Consider the following 14,617-nt stretch of genomic DNA (forward strand, 5'->3'; position numbering starts at 1 on the left):
AGCAGGCTCTGCCTCCTCCTTCCCTTTTGAAGATGGATACTGGCTAAAGCCCACTCCCATTTTGTGCCCATGGTTGCTGGCAAGCAGTCAGCAAGAGAACTCGATGTTGGTGTCACTTTTCCCTGACAAACCCCAGTGCCATTGTGGCCAAGGGTGACAAACTCCCCTCATGGGGTGTGAGCTCAGTGTAAAGGGCAGATGAATCAGAGGTAATGCCCCAGGCTTCTCCATCATCTGGGACCCAGGCAAAAGCCAGGGGGTGGCCATATACTGCCAAACCCCCCAGGGCTGCAAAAGCCCAGAAAGGGCAGGCTGGAGGTGGGAAGAAAGGAGTCTAGAGCAGAGCCTTTTAGCCTAAGAGCTGGAGACGCAGCTTGAGTACAGTCCAGAGCTATCACTCCACCCCCTGCTCTGCACTGCAAGGGAACAGGCAGCAGATGGCTCCTGCCTCCAGGGACACTCAGATCAGACCAACCAGCAGCAGTGCAGACTCAGGTCCTGGCACAGCTTGCCCAGCTGACACATGCAGATTGGAAAAGTCTTGCTCCCAGGCTGTGGGGCATGCAGCACCCTACATTGAGAACTACTGCCCACTAGAGATGACCCCACCTGCACAGCAGGTCATGTGTTTCTCCTACCCACTTCATGGTGCATGGGCAGGGAAGGGGCAGAGATCACCTAAAGCAGGGCTCTGAAAACCAGTCAGGGCAGGGGAGAGACCAGCAGCCTGATACCCTCAGGCACAGGCTGAGACCCTTTCCTCCATATGGTAGGCATGAAACACAAAGGACCCCACCATGTAAATCACATTCTTCAATACTTTAATTCCAGTCGAACAAAACAACAGAAGAATAATCAAACAAAAAATAACCAAGCCAACCAAAATACAATATCCTACCCTGGGGGTTAGGGAGGCAGCAGCTCAGAGGAAGGGCTCTCCCACTCCAATGGAACAAGGTCAGTGTTTGATGCCCCCTGGGAACATGGGAGACCCCATGGGGGGAGAGGGGAAGCCTGATGACTCCTCACCTCCACTCCCCATCAGCTGTTCCTACACAAGCAGAAAGACACAAACATGCCTCAGGCTGCCTGAATCATTCACTACTGACCGACAGGGAATCATGCCCTCCTGCACCCTGCCAAAAACAACCCCAAACAAACAAATCAAAAACCATAGACATCACCAAGGAGTCAGTAGCAGCTGGTGGGAGCAGACCCTGTTCTAAGCAGACACGACATGGTGCAGAGGTCTGGCAAGTGAGGGAAGAGGCTTCCTCCTACTTTAGTCTACCTCTTCCATGCGGGATGCATCTTCATCTCCCTCCAGAGGGGGGATCTCATCAGGGATAGCTGCACTGGGCTCCTCTGCCATCACCTCATCTTCATCAATGCCTGGGAGAGGGGAGGAAAGGGAGAGATGAGGCCTCCAAGTGATACCTGATCCCAGAGGTACAGCCTCTCCCAGAGCAAAGGCTGGCTCCTGCCCACAGCCTGAGGGACAGAGCTATTAGCATCCAGTAGTTATGCCAAGCCACAGCACCTCCTGATTTACATTTTTAGCCAAATAGCCAATTTGGAGAAAAAGAGTTGGGTGCAAGCACAAGTTGTTTCACCAGATTGGTCACATCTCCCATTACAAACTTTTGACATTCACTCTTTAAGAAATAAAAACCCTCGGCTTGTCATCTGAGCAGCCTGGTGGTGGTTGCTTCTGGCCTTGTGGAAGACAGGACAGTCCACTCAGAGCCCTGAGCCTTCCCTAAGTACCTTGTTCCAGGTTTCCACTTGCCCCTAGCCACCTTATGGACACAGCCAGTTCTGCACATCACACCAGCATGGCTCACGTACTGGCCTCCCCCTGCCCCAAGACAGTTACACACTAGCCTGACCAGCTAACCTGCTTTCAGGACCTGCTCCAGGCCTGAGAAGCTGCATGGACAGCTACCTACCAAGCCCCAGTTTGATCATCCTGTAGATGCGGTTGGAGTGGGTCTGGGGATCTTCCAGGGAGAAACCAGAGGACAGCAGAGCAGTCTCAAAGAGTAGCACCACCAGATCTTTGACAGCTTTGTCATTCTTGTCAGCATCAGCCTTCTGGCGGAGTGTTTCCACAATTGGGTGGTCCGGGTTGATCTCCAGGTGCTTCTTGGCCATCATATAGCCCATGGTAGAGTTGTCCCGCAGTGCCTGAGCCTTCATGATGCGCTCCATGTTGGCTGTCCAACCATAGGTGCTGGTGACTATGCAGCAGGGAGATGAGACCAACCGGTTTGAGATCGTTACCTGCCAATGTAGCCAAGGGTTAGCTGAGCAAGGTCCCCATATGCCCTGGACTGGGCCCAGCCACAGCACACGATACCCCAGGTCTTTGCCCGACATTCACCTGGGGACACCCCAAAGCAAGCAGACATCTCCAAGCAGCTCCAGGACTGCTACACAGACTCATTTGCACAGCTCAGCCAGCATCTTCAGCACCCACTGCTTGTTTCCCACACTTACCCTTTCCCATCAATGCATGTATTTGGGTCACTGCCCCTCACCTGCAGCCTGGCTGCTTAGAGCAAGATGGTGCATGCTGGGACCTCCAGTCTCCTATAGCAGCTCCTCTGCAGGAGATGAGGGAGATGAGAGGCTTGCATTGATTGAGCTGGGGCCCTTGCCTGCATCACAGAGCACCCAGCCCTCCTCACCTTCTCCACCTTCTTGTCCAGGATCTCCTTCATGAGTTTGCAGAGGGTCTCAAACTTGGCCTTGCTCTCCTCCATCTTCTTTTTCTCCTCCTCATCCTCAGGCAGCTCCAGCCCCTCTTTGGTGACCGATACCAGGGTCTTGCCATCAAACTCCTTGAGCTGCTGCACACAGTACTCATCAATGGGTTCCGTCATGTATACCACCTCAAAGCCACGCTTCCGCACACGCTCCACAAAGGCTGAGTTGGCAACCTGCTCCTTACTCTCCCCTGTGTTTGTGGGGAGTAAAAATGAGATGTCACCAAGACGTAAGAGCTGGTTACAGCAGGACTAACAGCAATAGTCACTTGGAACCCCTAGCATAAAACTGGCTGCAGCTGGGGCTCTAGGCCTGGTGGTCTTTCCCCAGCCCCCAGGGATGGGCTGTGATTCAGCAGGGAGGGCCTGCTGAAGACAGCAGGATCTTCCTGGAAAAATTTGCTTTAAGTTAGGGCTGGTCAGCAGGTAACCTGCCTCCACATTGCTAGGGCACGGAGGAGCTCTGGCTCACCTGTGATGTAGTAGATACTCTTCTGGGTCTCCTTCATACGGGACACATACTCTGAAAGCGAAGTCAACTCATCGCCTGACTGGGATGTGTGGTAACGCAGCAGCTCTGAAAGGCGCTTTCGGTTGGTTGAGTCCTCATGGATGCCCAGCTGGGGGCAGAAAAGATGCATGAAGCCTCCAGGATAGGACTTGCATGCACTTGGCCACCCCTGAGGCACAGCCATCTCTGCCCACCCCCTGATCATTTGAGTGTTGGGCCTAGGGCAGCCAGAGGGGCCAGCTGCCCACAAAGGCTCTCTGGGGCGCTCGCAAGACCCCCTCTACCCTAATACCCATGCAGAGAAGACATGGCACAGGGACAAATTGCTCCTCAGGCAGACAGGTCATGGGTCCCTCCCTTCTCCATGTGCACGGTATACCCAGCTCACCTTCAGATTCTTGGAAAAGGCCTCATAAAATTTCTTGTAGTTCTCTTTGTCCTCTGCCAGCTCAGAGAAGAGCTCCAAACATTTCTTCACAATGTTTTTGCGGATCACCTTGAGGATCTTGCTCTGCTGGAGCATCTCACGAGAGATGTTCAGAGGCAGGTCCTCTGAGTCCACAACACCCCGGATGAAGTCTGAGTAGCAGAAATGAAAACAGGAGTCAGGTTAAAAGCTCTGAGCTTCATGACAGGAGGAAAAGCACTAAGACACTGACTGCTGTGCGCCCACACCAGCTAGTGCCTCATCCAGCCGCTTTGTACTGGGAGCAGTACCACAGGCTGTGAGGGTCCCAGGCTCTGCACTGAGAAGCTAAGGCGGGGGGGCTCTTACTTAGGTATTCAGGGATGAGCTCATCACAGCTGTCCATGATGAAGACACGTCTCACATACAGCTTAATGTTATTCTTCTTCTTCTTGTTCTCAAAGAGGTCAAAAGGGGCACGGCGTGGGATGAAGAGCAGGGCCCTGAACTCCAGCTGCCCTTCCACAGAAAAGTGCTGCGGAGCCAGGAAGGAAAAACAGCTGCCGGGGTGCTTCCCTTCTACCCCTTCCCCAGAACCCACTCTGGGCATGCTGAACTGCCGTTCCTCAGCACTGGGGCTGGCAGGGGGCACAGCAGGGTCTCTAGCATCCAAGCAACCTGCATTTCCCCCTTCTCAGTCCCACTACCCCCCACATGCCAGGGGTCTCTGGCATCCAGCAGGCCTGGATGGAAAAGTCATGCTTCTCTGAGGCCCAACACCCTCCTGTTCTGCTTCTAGGCTGGCACTGCCAACCCTCCCACTTGCACAGGAGTTGCAGTGCAAGCTGAGGCACCACCAAGTGGCCCAGGAACCTTCAGTCCCACTGAGGCACAACCACATGGTGGCTCTAAGTATGGGCTAGAAAGGTGTCCTCTGTCTCTCTCTGCAAGCCAGGGTGGCCCAGCACCCACCTTGACAGCCAGGTGGTCCTCCCAGTCATTGGTGAGGCTTTTGTAGAACTCGCCATACTCCTCCTGGGTGATGTCATCAGGGTTGCGAGTCCAAATAGGCTTGGTCTTGTTCAGCTCCTCCTGGTCAATATATTTCTCCTTGATTTTCTTGGTCTTTTTCTTCTTGCCTTTGTCTCCCTCCTCATCATCATCAGAACCCACATCCTCGATTTTGGGTTTCTCCTCATCTTTGGACATTGACTCTTCCTCTTCCTTCTCATCTTTTTCCTCCTCTGTCTCATCATCACTGATCTCTTTCTCACGCTCCTTCTCCAGCTGTGGAGAAAGAGAGAAAGAAGAGTCAGGTTCAGCCCCAAGCAACTGTTACCAGGAATCCTTTTGCTCCAGATGAAAGAAATGGGTGTCCTCCAAGGCCCAACAAATGCAACATCTAGAACCAGGGCTTCTCCTGAAACCAGCCCTCAAGAGTCACTCCACAGCTCATGGAACCAAAACCTGTGTCTGAAGATGAGACAAGGGGCAGAAAACCCTCCTGCCTCCATGGCTGGTTTAGATGACCTCCAGCTGCACAGATGAAAGACCAAAAACATGGCTGGATACCCACCACCTTTCACCTCCAATGAGCCCCTAGCCTCAAATCACCTCTGGCCACAGAAGCTAGGAGCACCACTGCTCAACACCCAGCAGCCAGGAGCTACAGAAGGGAACAGAAAAGACTGTACTCTGCTCTTTTCTGGGCTCCTGCTCCCAATAACACCCACCCCTGCCTCCAGCTTTTCAGTGGGTCCCCACAGTCCTTCCCTTACATACATAGAGTGTGATGGGGTAGCCAATGAACTGGGAGTGCTTCTTCACCACCTCTTTGACACGCCGCTCCTCCAAGTACTCTGTCTGGTCCTCCTTCAAATACAGGATCACTTTGGTGCCCCTTCCAATGGGCTCACCTACAATGTGGGGACAGAAACATTAGCATCCCAGGGCATAGTGTTAAAGGGCAGAAAGCAAATGGGACCAGCTCCTTTAGCCTAAACAGTACTCAATACCTTACATTAACAAGCGTACCTGACAACACAGCACAGCTCTAGGGAGCACCAGCAAAAGGGGTGCTTCTAGCAGAGAAATACACTTAGGGTTTTGTACAACACGTACCATGGTCAGTTCGGACAGTGAAGGAGCCCCCAGCTGACGACTCCCAAGCATACTGCTCATCATCATTGTGTTTGGTAATGACAACCACCTTCTCAGCCACTAGATAGGCAGAATAGAAACCCACACCAAACTGCCCGATCATGGAAATGTCTGCGCCAGCCTGCAAAGGCAGAGAAAGACTGATAGACCAGTGAAAAGACAGAATATGTCTGCAACTGATTCACAGCAGCAAGAAACTGGGTCAGCATGCACGCAAAAAGAGGCAAGTGCCAACAGGTAGCCAGCCCTACCCTCAGCTCCACCCTGCTGCTGGTAAGGTGGGGAAGCACACTCAGGTAGGCCAACAGCTACCACAGCAAAAAAGGCAGCAGGGCTGGAGCTATACCCCAGTGAAAGCCTGGGGCCCAGGCCCTGGTGAACCCATGCAGCCAAAGGCAACCCACCTGCAGGGCTTCCATAAAGGCTTTGGTACCAGATTTAGCAATGGTGCCTAGGTTGTTGATGAGGTCTGCTTTTGTCATCCCGATGCCAGTGTCCACCAGGGTGAGCGTGCGGTCCCGGGGGTTGGGGACTATGTCAATCTTGAGGTCCTTACCGCTGTCTAGCTTTGAGGGATCAGTCAGGCTCTCATAGCGGATCTTATCCAGCGCCTAAGGGAGAGGGTGATGCTCGCCACGGCCTCCCTCCTCAAAAGCTGCCTCCCTCCCCCAGCACAAGCCTCGCAGGCCACCACCCCTGGCACCGGCCTCCCCCTGAGCCCCCCAGCAGAGGAAGGCGACTGCCCCCGCAGGGGCGAGCAGGGCCCGGGCTCACGTCGGAGGCGTTGGAGATGAGCTCCCGCAGGAAGATCTCCTTGTTGGAATAGAAGGTGTTGATGATGAGTGACATGAGCTGGGCGATCTCCGCCTGGAAGGCGAAGGTCTCCACATCCTCCTCCTCGTGCTGCACCTCCTCAGGCATCTGCAAGGCAAGCACAGGCCGATAGCACCGGGGCGGGATTGGGGGAAGGCGGGCAGCAGGGGCAGCAGGGGCACCGGGCCCAGCGTAGGCTCCTCACCGTGCCGGGCGTGAGCGACCAGCGGAAGAGCTACACCTGCTCCATGGACGGCTTTTATAGGCAAGGGGGGGGGCGGCGCCTCACCGCTCACCGTCTCCTTCCGCCTTAAAACGGCGCTGGTCCCCGCTACAATATTGCGGCTCCCACCTCCCTCATGAGCACGCCTCCCTGCGGGCCTTGCCTAGCGCAGTCGCCCTCTCCACCCTGGCTGCAGTCTCTATGGGACGTTCTCGCTGCTGCTTCCCCAGCCTGGGCGATGCAGCAGGACTCGCTATGGGCCCCATCACCGTTGCCTTTTAATGGCGGCGGCTATGGTGGAGGCGGGCGCACATCTCTCGGCCCCATGCCGTTTACCGGGACCGCTCCCGGTCGCGACCCCCCGTCGCCCCTCGCCGCGGCGCTCGGAGGGTTCCCGCGGCCCTCCGAGCGCCGCGGCGAGGGGCGACGGGGGGGGTCGCCGAAGGGGACTATTTCCCGCCACCGGCAAGCGGAGGGGCACAGGGGGCGGCAGCAGTGCGAAGCAACTTCCAGAGGGTTCCAGAGCGGTCAGGGCGGTGTCTCCGCGGTTTTCCCCGGCCGCAGGCTCCGGGCCCGGGCAGGGAACCGGGGATCCGCATAGCCCCAGAGGCTGCCTGCTGTCTTAGCTCCACGTTGCGGTGCCTCCGAGAGCCGCGTAGCTCTGCCGTTCTGAAGCTGGGGGCCCTGGGTAACCGGGGGTCCTGCGGATGCGGAGGGGACAAGATGGAGGCGACCGGTTCTGGAGGCGGGGGCGGGCTGTAGGGATCGTGTCAGAGCCTGAGAGCAACGCAGGCTCGTTTTCCTCATTGGAAACCTGTGTTTGGATACGCTGTATTTTTAGCGTCTAAGGGCAATACGATAAACCTCATGCCGCGTCCTCCCTGCTGAGGCTGTGGGCACGCAGGCCTGACCGGGGTTGGGATGAAGGGGCCGGGGCTCCACACCTCTTGGCCGTGGGTGCCGGGGGGCGGGGTGATGGCTGTGAATGATTGTGGGGCAGAGGGGTGGTGTGGGGGGCGGAGGCCCGCGGGCTGGGTGGTGTAGTTCCCGTCCAGGAGCAGGAGATGGCACTCCGGCCGTTCCCAGGCACAAGGAAAGCTCCCAGGTGCATGTGCTGCAGGTCACTGCACCCCAAAATACGCAGGTGCATCCCTTCCTTACCAGAGGTGCTGGTGGTCCCTTGGTGTACTTCCTTCCCATGCTGGCCGTGTCCCCGTAGCAGAGAGGCGCTGGGCCTGTCCCTGCGGGGGATGCACACGCGGCTTCACTGCCTGATGCCGGCTACTGAAGTGCCGGTGCCCACTCCCTTCAGCCCTTGCCCCTCTGCAGCCCTCTCCCCCGTGGTGATGGAGACACACGCATACCCAAAGGGACGTTTCGGTCTTTTTATAGAAAATGGCAACTGTACAGACACATTTACACAGACAAGGGATGGGAAAGCGAAGGGAGAGGTCAGGCCTCCCCCTGCAGCACAGGTGGTCAGGGAAGGCAGCCTGGCTGGGAAGGGAGTTGCTGCCTCTCGCAGTCCACAATGGGAACCTCCGGTCACACAACCAGGAGGCAGAAAAACAATGGCAGAATCACACACACACACACACAAAAAAAGTAGGGAACAAAGGCAAGAAGAGGGGGAGAAGGTGGGGGGTGGAGACCTCCTCCTCCCGCAGCCTAGCCATGGTGTTGGCTCTCTATGTGGGGAGGACACGGATGTCTATGTCCTCGGGATACTGCTGGGCAGGGAGATGTGCGTCTAGCAGAGAGCAGGTATGGTGAGGCTGGCTGGGGCTCTCCTCCCTGTTTGCAAGTCTCACCAGCAGAAGAAGTGTTGAGGACCCCTGGAAGGAAAGGAGACGAGAGCAAGTCCCTAGGCATCTTTGGGACAAGGGCAAGAGAGGGAGTAACACTGGATACCAGCCTTCAACTCTGTCAGAGAGGAGGAGGCTGAGAATGGCTTTTGGCCTTGAGCTGGGGAAATTGTACAGCGTGGGAGGCGGCTGGACCTCTGTGAGATCCAGGGGGTCTTACACACACACAGCATGGGGAAGGAGAAGGCACGTAGGCCTGAAGGCATCACACATCCGAGCATGGCAGGAGCCAGGCCAACCCTGCAGGAGTGGAACTGTCCCTGGGTCTAATGTCTGCTGTGGCAGTGCAATTTGGCAGGGGCAGGCGTGAGGTGTTCATCTCCCCACGGCGCCAAGGTGTCCAGGGCCTTGGAGGAGGATGTAGAGCCATCTCTCGGTGTTCCTGCACCCTCCAGGTGCCTCTGCTAGATGAGAATTCGGAACAGAAAGGAGACAGCAGCTCCTAGGGCCAAGCCGAGCGACAGGAAAAAGGCCATGATGGCTCCAGCTGTCTCTGCTTCTTGGGCAAGCACTTTCCTAGGGGAGAAACAGGTGTCAGACCCATCCTTGGGGATGCGTGACCCATGCCCTGCTGTGAGTTCAACAGGGAGCTGGGAGGAGGGAGCTGGGAGGAGGCCACAGAGGAGCCAGAAGCTGTGCTTCTCTGCAGCAGAGGAACAGCAAGAGCAAATCCACCTTGGCTCCAAAAGCCTGCCTCCACATTACAGGCTCATAAAGAAAGAAAAAATGCATCAGGCAGGCTGCCCTGAAGCTCCTGGCACCATGGGACACCCCTCCCTGACTCCTGCCCCCATGCACTGCTGCCCGCCTGGCTGAGCCCCAGCTGGGCTCCTCATGCTGCCTGTGCTCCAGCGCCAGGCAGGGCTGCTCACCCTGCTGTGGGTGGTGTGCCACACTTTGCTCCCCTCCAGATCCCCACTGTGTCCAGCCCCTTCCCCAGCATGGCAGGTGGGGGGAATGGAGAGCCCAAACAATAGCTTCCTCGTCTCTAGGATATGGAGGCACAAGGCTGGGAGATAGGACACTGGGGTTGTCTTCCCTGAGGTGGTGTGCCTGCATCCCCTTCTCCAGATGACAGAGCTGGGCAGAGCCAGACTCCAAGAGTCATGCTGGGGCTGGCATCTGGGGGTGTAACCAACCCTTCCTCTGTCCCCAGCTCTTACTCACTTGGGCCCGAAGCACATGCAAAGGCTGGCCAGGTAACCATTGGAGATGGAGAAGAAGATCATAAAGATGATGAACCAGGCGTCATGAGAGAATATGACAGGCAGGTAGTCACGGGGTTGCACGTTGCACAGCATGAAAAGAGGGATAAATATGACACGGAGGGCCACCATCACTGGCAGGAGGCAGCTGTCCTTCCCGGGCTGGGAGAAAAACACAGGTCACTGAGCAGTGAGAATTGGCCATTCCCCATCCCACGGCATGCTGGCAGGGGCTATACAGAGGCTGTCCTTGCTGCGCCAGGGCTGCAGAGGAGCCACAGAGATGGCAAAGTTGCTGACAGACTTTCTCTGCTGCAACAAATCTCAGCATCACCACCTGCTCTAGTAAGGGGGTCCTACTAGGTCTGAAAGTCCTATCCCAGCCGACTTGGACAGCAGCAGCACTAGAGCCAAAATACCGAGCTGAGCTTTTGAGCAACTGCTAAACCCTTGCTGGAAACAACAGGCAGGCAGGAGAGCCTTGTGCACACTCACGCAATCTCCTGCAGCGAACCACCATGCAGGACAAGGCTGGCTGAGGTAAATCCCCTCTGGCACCTCAGGGCCTGCAGCCTGGGCTTTAACCAGATCTTCAGCCTCCTACACCTTCTGCCAGCCAAGTGGGGCAACATCCAGCAATCTGGGAAAGGGATTATGCTGGGGCTGTTTTGGACAGTGCTGGGAAAGGCACAGACCAAGTTACGGTCTCCTTGGATCCTAACAGAGTCCCTGATGTGAGGCTGGGCCAAAGAAGGAAGCATTGTCCCCCTGTGTTGTCCCTGCAGCTAGGACCAAGGCAGGCCCTGGTACAAGATGTGCCTGGCTCCATCTAGGGTCCCCTCGATGAGGTGCCAGGTTCACAGATGACAGGGCTCACTGGTCTGGGGTCAGGAGAGACACACAGCTGCCTTGGGAGCTGCTGGGCTGCCGTAGCCATGGGACACTTCACGAGCACAGGGGGAAGCTGAGGTTAGGCCAGCTGCCATGCCTGTGGGCAAACTGGCAAGAGCAGCAGCCTCTCCTGCTTGAGGAGGAGAAAAGGAGCGAGCGGGGCCCCAACCAGGGAAATGAGGCTGAAACCGCATGCAGTCAGACTTTCCACACAGCCTTGTTTTGGAAACATCTACTCTTGGGTCATCCCACCACAGAGGCTGCGGCCTGGACACCAGGCAATGAGGCTCATGGCCAAGGCCAAGGGCAGCCAGCAGTGATGGCCAGGGGAGAAGCAGCTCCAGGCTGTGGGGAAGCCAGGCCCGGACAGACCCCACAACACATGGTGCTGAGGAGATTCTCTAGACAAACAGCCTGAACAATATGGGGAAAACAGCACTTGGGGGGTGGGTGAAGGAGCAGGAAGAGACAGACGGGACAGCCCCCTTCCTTGCCCACCCCCATCACAGCTCCCATCACTCAGCCCCAGCAGCTCTGAGCAGGGGAGATGAGAGCGAGGAGACACAGCAGGGGACAGCTCTGGGACCCACATGGCATTGCTCTGCCCTGCTCCCAGGACAAGGCTCTTTAAAGCAGCTGTGTCCTGTGCCAAGGCCAGAGGTTTTATTTTAGGCTGCCCTGTCTTTCACCCTTTTTCCCTGCCGCCATCCTGTCTCACTGTTTGCATAGCTGGAGTGAAGGTTTGTTTACAAAGAGGCTGAAATGGAGGAGGCAGCTTCATCCAAGCTGTGCTGAAAGAGGGGTAGGAGGAGGACAGGACAACATTGTGGTTCTCGGCTCTGACCCATAAATCTCTGCTTAGGACTTAAAGCCAAGGCAGGAATCATCTCTGCACCTCCTTCCTGCTCCAAGCCATGGATGGCAGCCCCAATTGCAGCTGTTGCCAAGGGGCCTGGGGATGGAGACTGCCTGGGCGTTTTGTCCCTGCCCCATGCTTACCCATGTGAAGAGGGCAGTGAGACTCCGTCCCGTCCAGTCAAAGATATTAAAGAGCAGGAAGCAGGAGACAGGGATGAAGTAGAGACCTGCAGAAGGGGGAGAAGGTCACTGACGAGCCCAGGGTGCCCCAGGGCCTCCCACCAATTGCACGGAGACTGTCTTTCAGGTCTAGGTCCTCCTGGTTTCCCACTAAGGGCTGGAATGGTCTCCCAGCCAGGCCAGTGTCTGCATCCGAACCATCATGCACAGTGGTTTCCTCTTCCCCTCAGGCGTGCTGTATTGGATTTGTGTGGCAAGGTTTTGGTAGTGGGGGACCTACAGGGGTGGCTTCTGTGAGAAGCTGCTAGAAGCTTCCCCTGTGTCCGACAGAGCCAATACCAGCCAGCAATAAGACAGACCCGCCGCAGGTCAAGACCGAGCCCATCAGCGATAGTGGTAGCGCCTCTGTGATAACATATTTTAGAAAGGAAAAAAGTTGCAACAGGCACAGAAACTGCAGCCGGAGAGAGGAGGGAGAACATGTAAGAGAAACAACCCTGCAGACCCCAAGGTCAGTGAAGAAGGAGGGGGAGGAGATGCTCCAGGCACCAGAGCGAAGATTCCCCTGCAGCCCATGGGGAAGACCACGGTGAGGCAGGCTGTCCCCCGGCAGCCCATGGAGGTCCACAGTGGAGCAGATCTCCACCTGCAGCCAGTGGAGGACCCCACACTGGAGCAGGTGGGTGCCCAAAGGAGGCTGTGACCCTGCGGAAAGCCCACACTGGAGCAGGGGAAGCGTGAGGAGTCCTCCCCCTGAGGAGGAAGGATCGGCAGAGATAGTGTGTGATGAACTGACCGCAACCCCCATTCCCAGTCCTCCTGTGCCCCTGGAGGGAGGAGGTCAAGAAAATCAGGAGTGGAGTTGAGCCAGGAAGAAGGGAGGTGTGGGGGGAAAGTGTTTTAAGATTTAGTTTTTATTTCTCATTATCCTACTCTGATTTGATTGGCAATAAATTAAATTAATTTTCCCCAAATCGAGTCTGTTTTGCCTGTGACGGTAATTGGTGAGTGATCTCTCCCTGTCCTTATCTTGACTCACGAGCCTTTCATTATATTTTCTCTCCCCTGTCCAGCTGAGGAAGGGAGTGATACAGCAGCTTTGGTGGGTACCTGGAGTCCAGCCAGGGTCAACCCACCACCACACATACCTACTACTTCAAGCTCCACTTTCTTTTCTCCCATTTACCTTGTTCGCAGTTTCCTCCTACTGCACCCCATCTCTGGCCACACTTACCCCATCTGTTTCCTTCTCCGAGGACAGTGGACACCTTAGCTGTGATGGAAGGAAAGACGCTGATGGTGACAGTGAAGACAAAGCAGACAGACACAGCCATGACCCAGAGCTAGGCAGATGAAAGAAAGAGGCTGGTACCAAACACAGGGCAAGAGACCAGTGCAAGGCTGGTCTCCTCTCCCCATGCTCTCCTCTGTGCCCATCCCCTGATGTGAGGGGCAGGGCAGGGGTTGCTGGCAACTCACAGACCTTCTTAAAAATAGCAATGACTGAGGGCTTCTCATCAGGGTTGTGGATAGGGATGATCTTTGAGTTATTCTGCTCCATCCCATTGGGCTCGTCTGCAAGGAAAGACACAAGTAGGGCATAGCAGACCCCAGAAAGCTGAGAATGAATTTAGTCCTGCTGTCTCATTCTTCCTCTCAGCTCTTCCTCTTTTTCCTTCCTCTTCCTCCTCTCAGCCCCTCACCTTTCTTAATCAGGTCTCTCTTGGTCTCCAGCTCTGCATTGTACACACGGTATTCTGTCTTGTCCTTCATGGAGTAGTATCGGAAGAAATCCTGCAGAGAGACAGCCATGGAGAACTCATTCATGCATGAGGAAAGAAGGCTACCAGGGGCTGTGTGGTAATAGCAGATATGGGCAATATGGGCAAATGCAATATGGGCAAAATACATCTGATACTGATGCTTTCCGGCTCACCCAGGGACTCATTTCCACAGTATCCCAAGGATACTGGAGTATCTGAGGTGGGAAATATCCCAGAGAGCTCCCTCGGGACAGGGGAGAGCTTGCCCTGATCCGGGAGGTGGAGACTGGTAGGAGCCAAGGCTGGGGTGCTAGTGAGCCACAGTCCTGCTGTGATGTGCAAAGGTCCCATGTCCCCACACCCTTCCCCACCAGGACAACAAAGGCTCACCATGCGAGGCAGAAGGATGTAGGAGAAGATTGCCAGCATGATCGCCACACAGGCCGTGGTGAAGTAACCGATGAAGCTCTCAGGTTGCTGGGCGCCAACTGGGAGCACAGGAAGGGAGGAGATGGGGGGGGAAAAGGAAGGAGATGATGAGGGCTGAGAGAAGCGAGGCCCCGCTGCCATCTCCCACCCTACAGCATGACCCCAGCAGATCCTGCTGACAGCAGTGCTCTGGGAAGGCCCTGTCACCTGCAAGGCAGGGATTACTCACTGGCAATACTGAAGATCATTGCCAAAGCGGCAAAGGTGCCTGCCAAGCCCTGCCCACTCATGATGGGAGCTGTGTAGCTGGCAGGCAGGAGCCCCGCCAGCCCAAAGAGGCTGCTTTGGAGGATGGCGCCGAAGGCTGCGAACGGGAAAGATGAGCAGAAATGAGAAACCAAAGGCAACGATGGACTGCACCTCTGCGGGGAGCCAAGGCTCCTGCCCTGCGAGGCAAGGCAATTCCCCCTCCTCCTTGGCTCTCCCGCAGTGAGGTTCATGCTTTTCTCCCAGAGACATCAGCCCTAGCGATGGGGCTGTGCCCC

At 56.1% G+C, this 14,617-nt stretch overlaps 1 protein-coding gene across 8 annotated transcripts in view; it reads right to left on the minus strand.

Annotated features, from left to right (window-relative positions):
* Positions 1-804: 804 nt before the first annotated feature.
* The window catches only part of LOC142038023 (heat shock protein HSP 90-beta), a 42,196-nt gene continuing 28,383 nt past the window's right edge, over positions 805-14,617 (minus strand). For 6 of the 8 annotated variants that reach the window (XM_075042964.1, XM_075042966.1, XM_075042968.1 and 3 more), the window contains 8 exons: positions 14,302-14,436; positions 14,034-14,131; positions 13,584-13,674; positions 13,364-13,455; positions 13,115-13,223; positions 11,842-11,927; positions 9,914-10,113; positions 8,253-9,262 (listed from right to left, as the gene is read on the minus strand). In XM_075042964.1, coding sequence (XP_074899065.1) covers positions 9,151-9,262; positions 9,914-10,113; positions 11,842-11,927; positions 13,115-13,223; positions 13,364-13,455; positions 13,584-13,674; positions 14,034-14,131; positions 14,302-14,436 — 923 coding nt within the window. In that variant the 3' untranslated portion in view covers positions 8,253-9,150. Of the gene's footprint in view, positions 1,393-1,949; positions 2,284-2,690; positions 2,960-3,240; positions 3,389-3,667; positions 3,859-4,054; positions 4,221-4,657; positions 4,973-5,467; positions 5,602-5,806; positions 5,967-6,249; positions 6,457-6,619; positions 6,767-6,863; positions 7,234-8,252; positions 9,263-9,913; positions 10,114-11,841; positions 11,928-13,114; positions 13,224-13,363; positions 13,456-13,583; positions 13,675-14,033; positions 14,132-14,301; positions 14,437-14,617 lie in introns of those variants that run through there. The other 2 variants (XM_075042969.1, XM_075042961.1) reach the window with 2 other exon arrangements.

Source organism: Buteo buteo, chromosome 12 (genome assembly GCF_964188355.1).
Source record: "Buteo buteo chromosome 12, bButBut1.hap1.1, whole genome shotgun sequence".
NCBI lineage: Eukaryota > Metazoa > Chordata > Aves > Accipitriformes > Accipitridae > Buteo > Buteo buteo.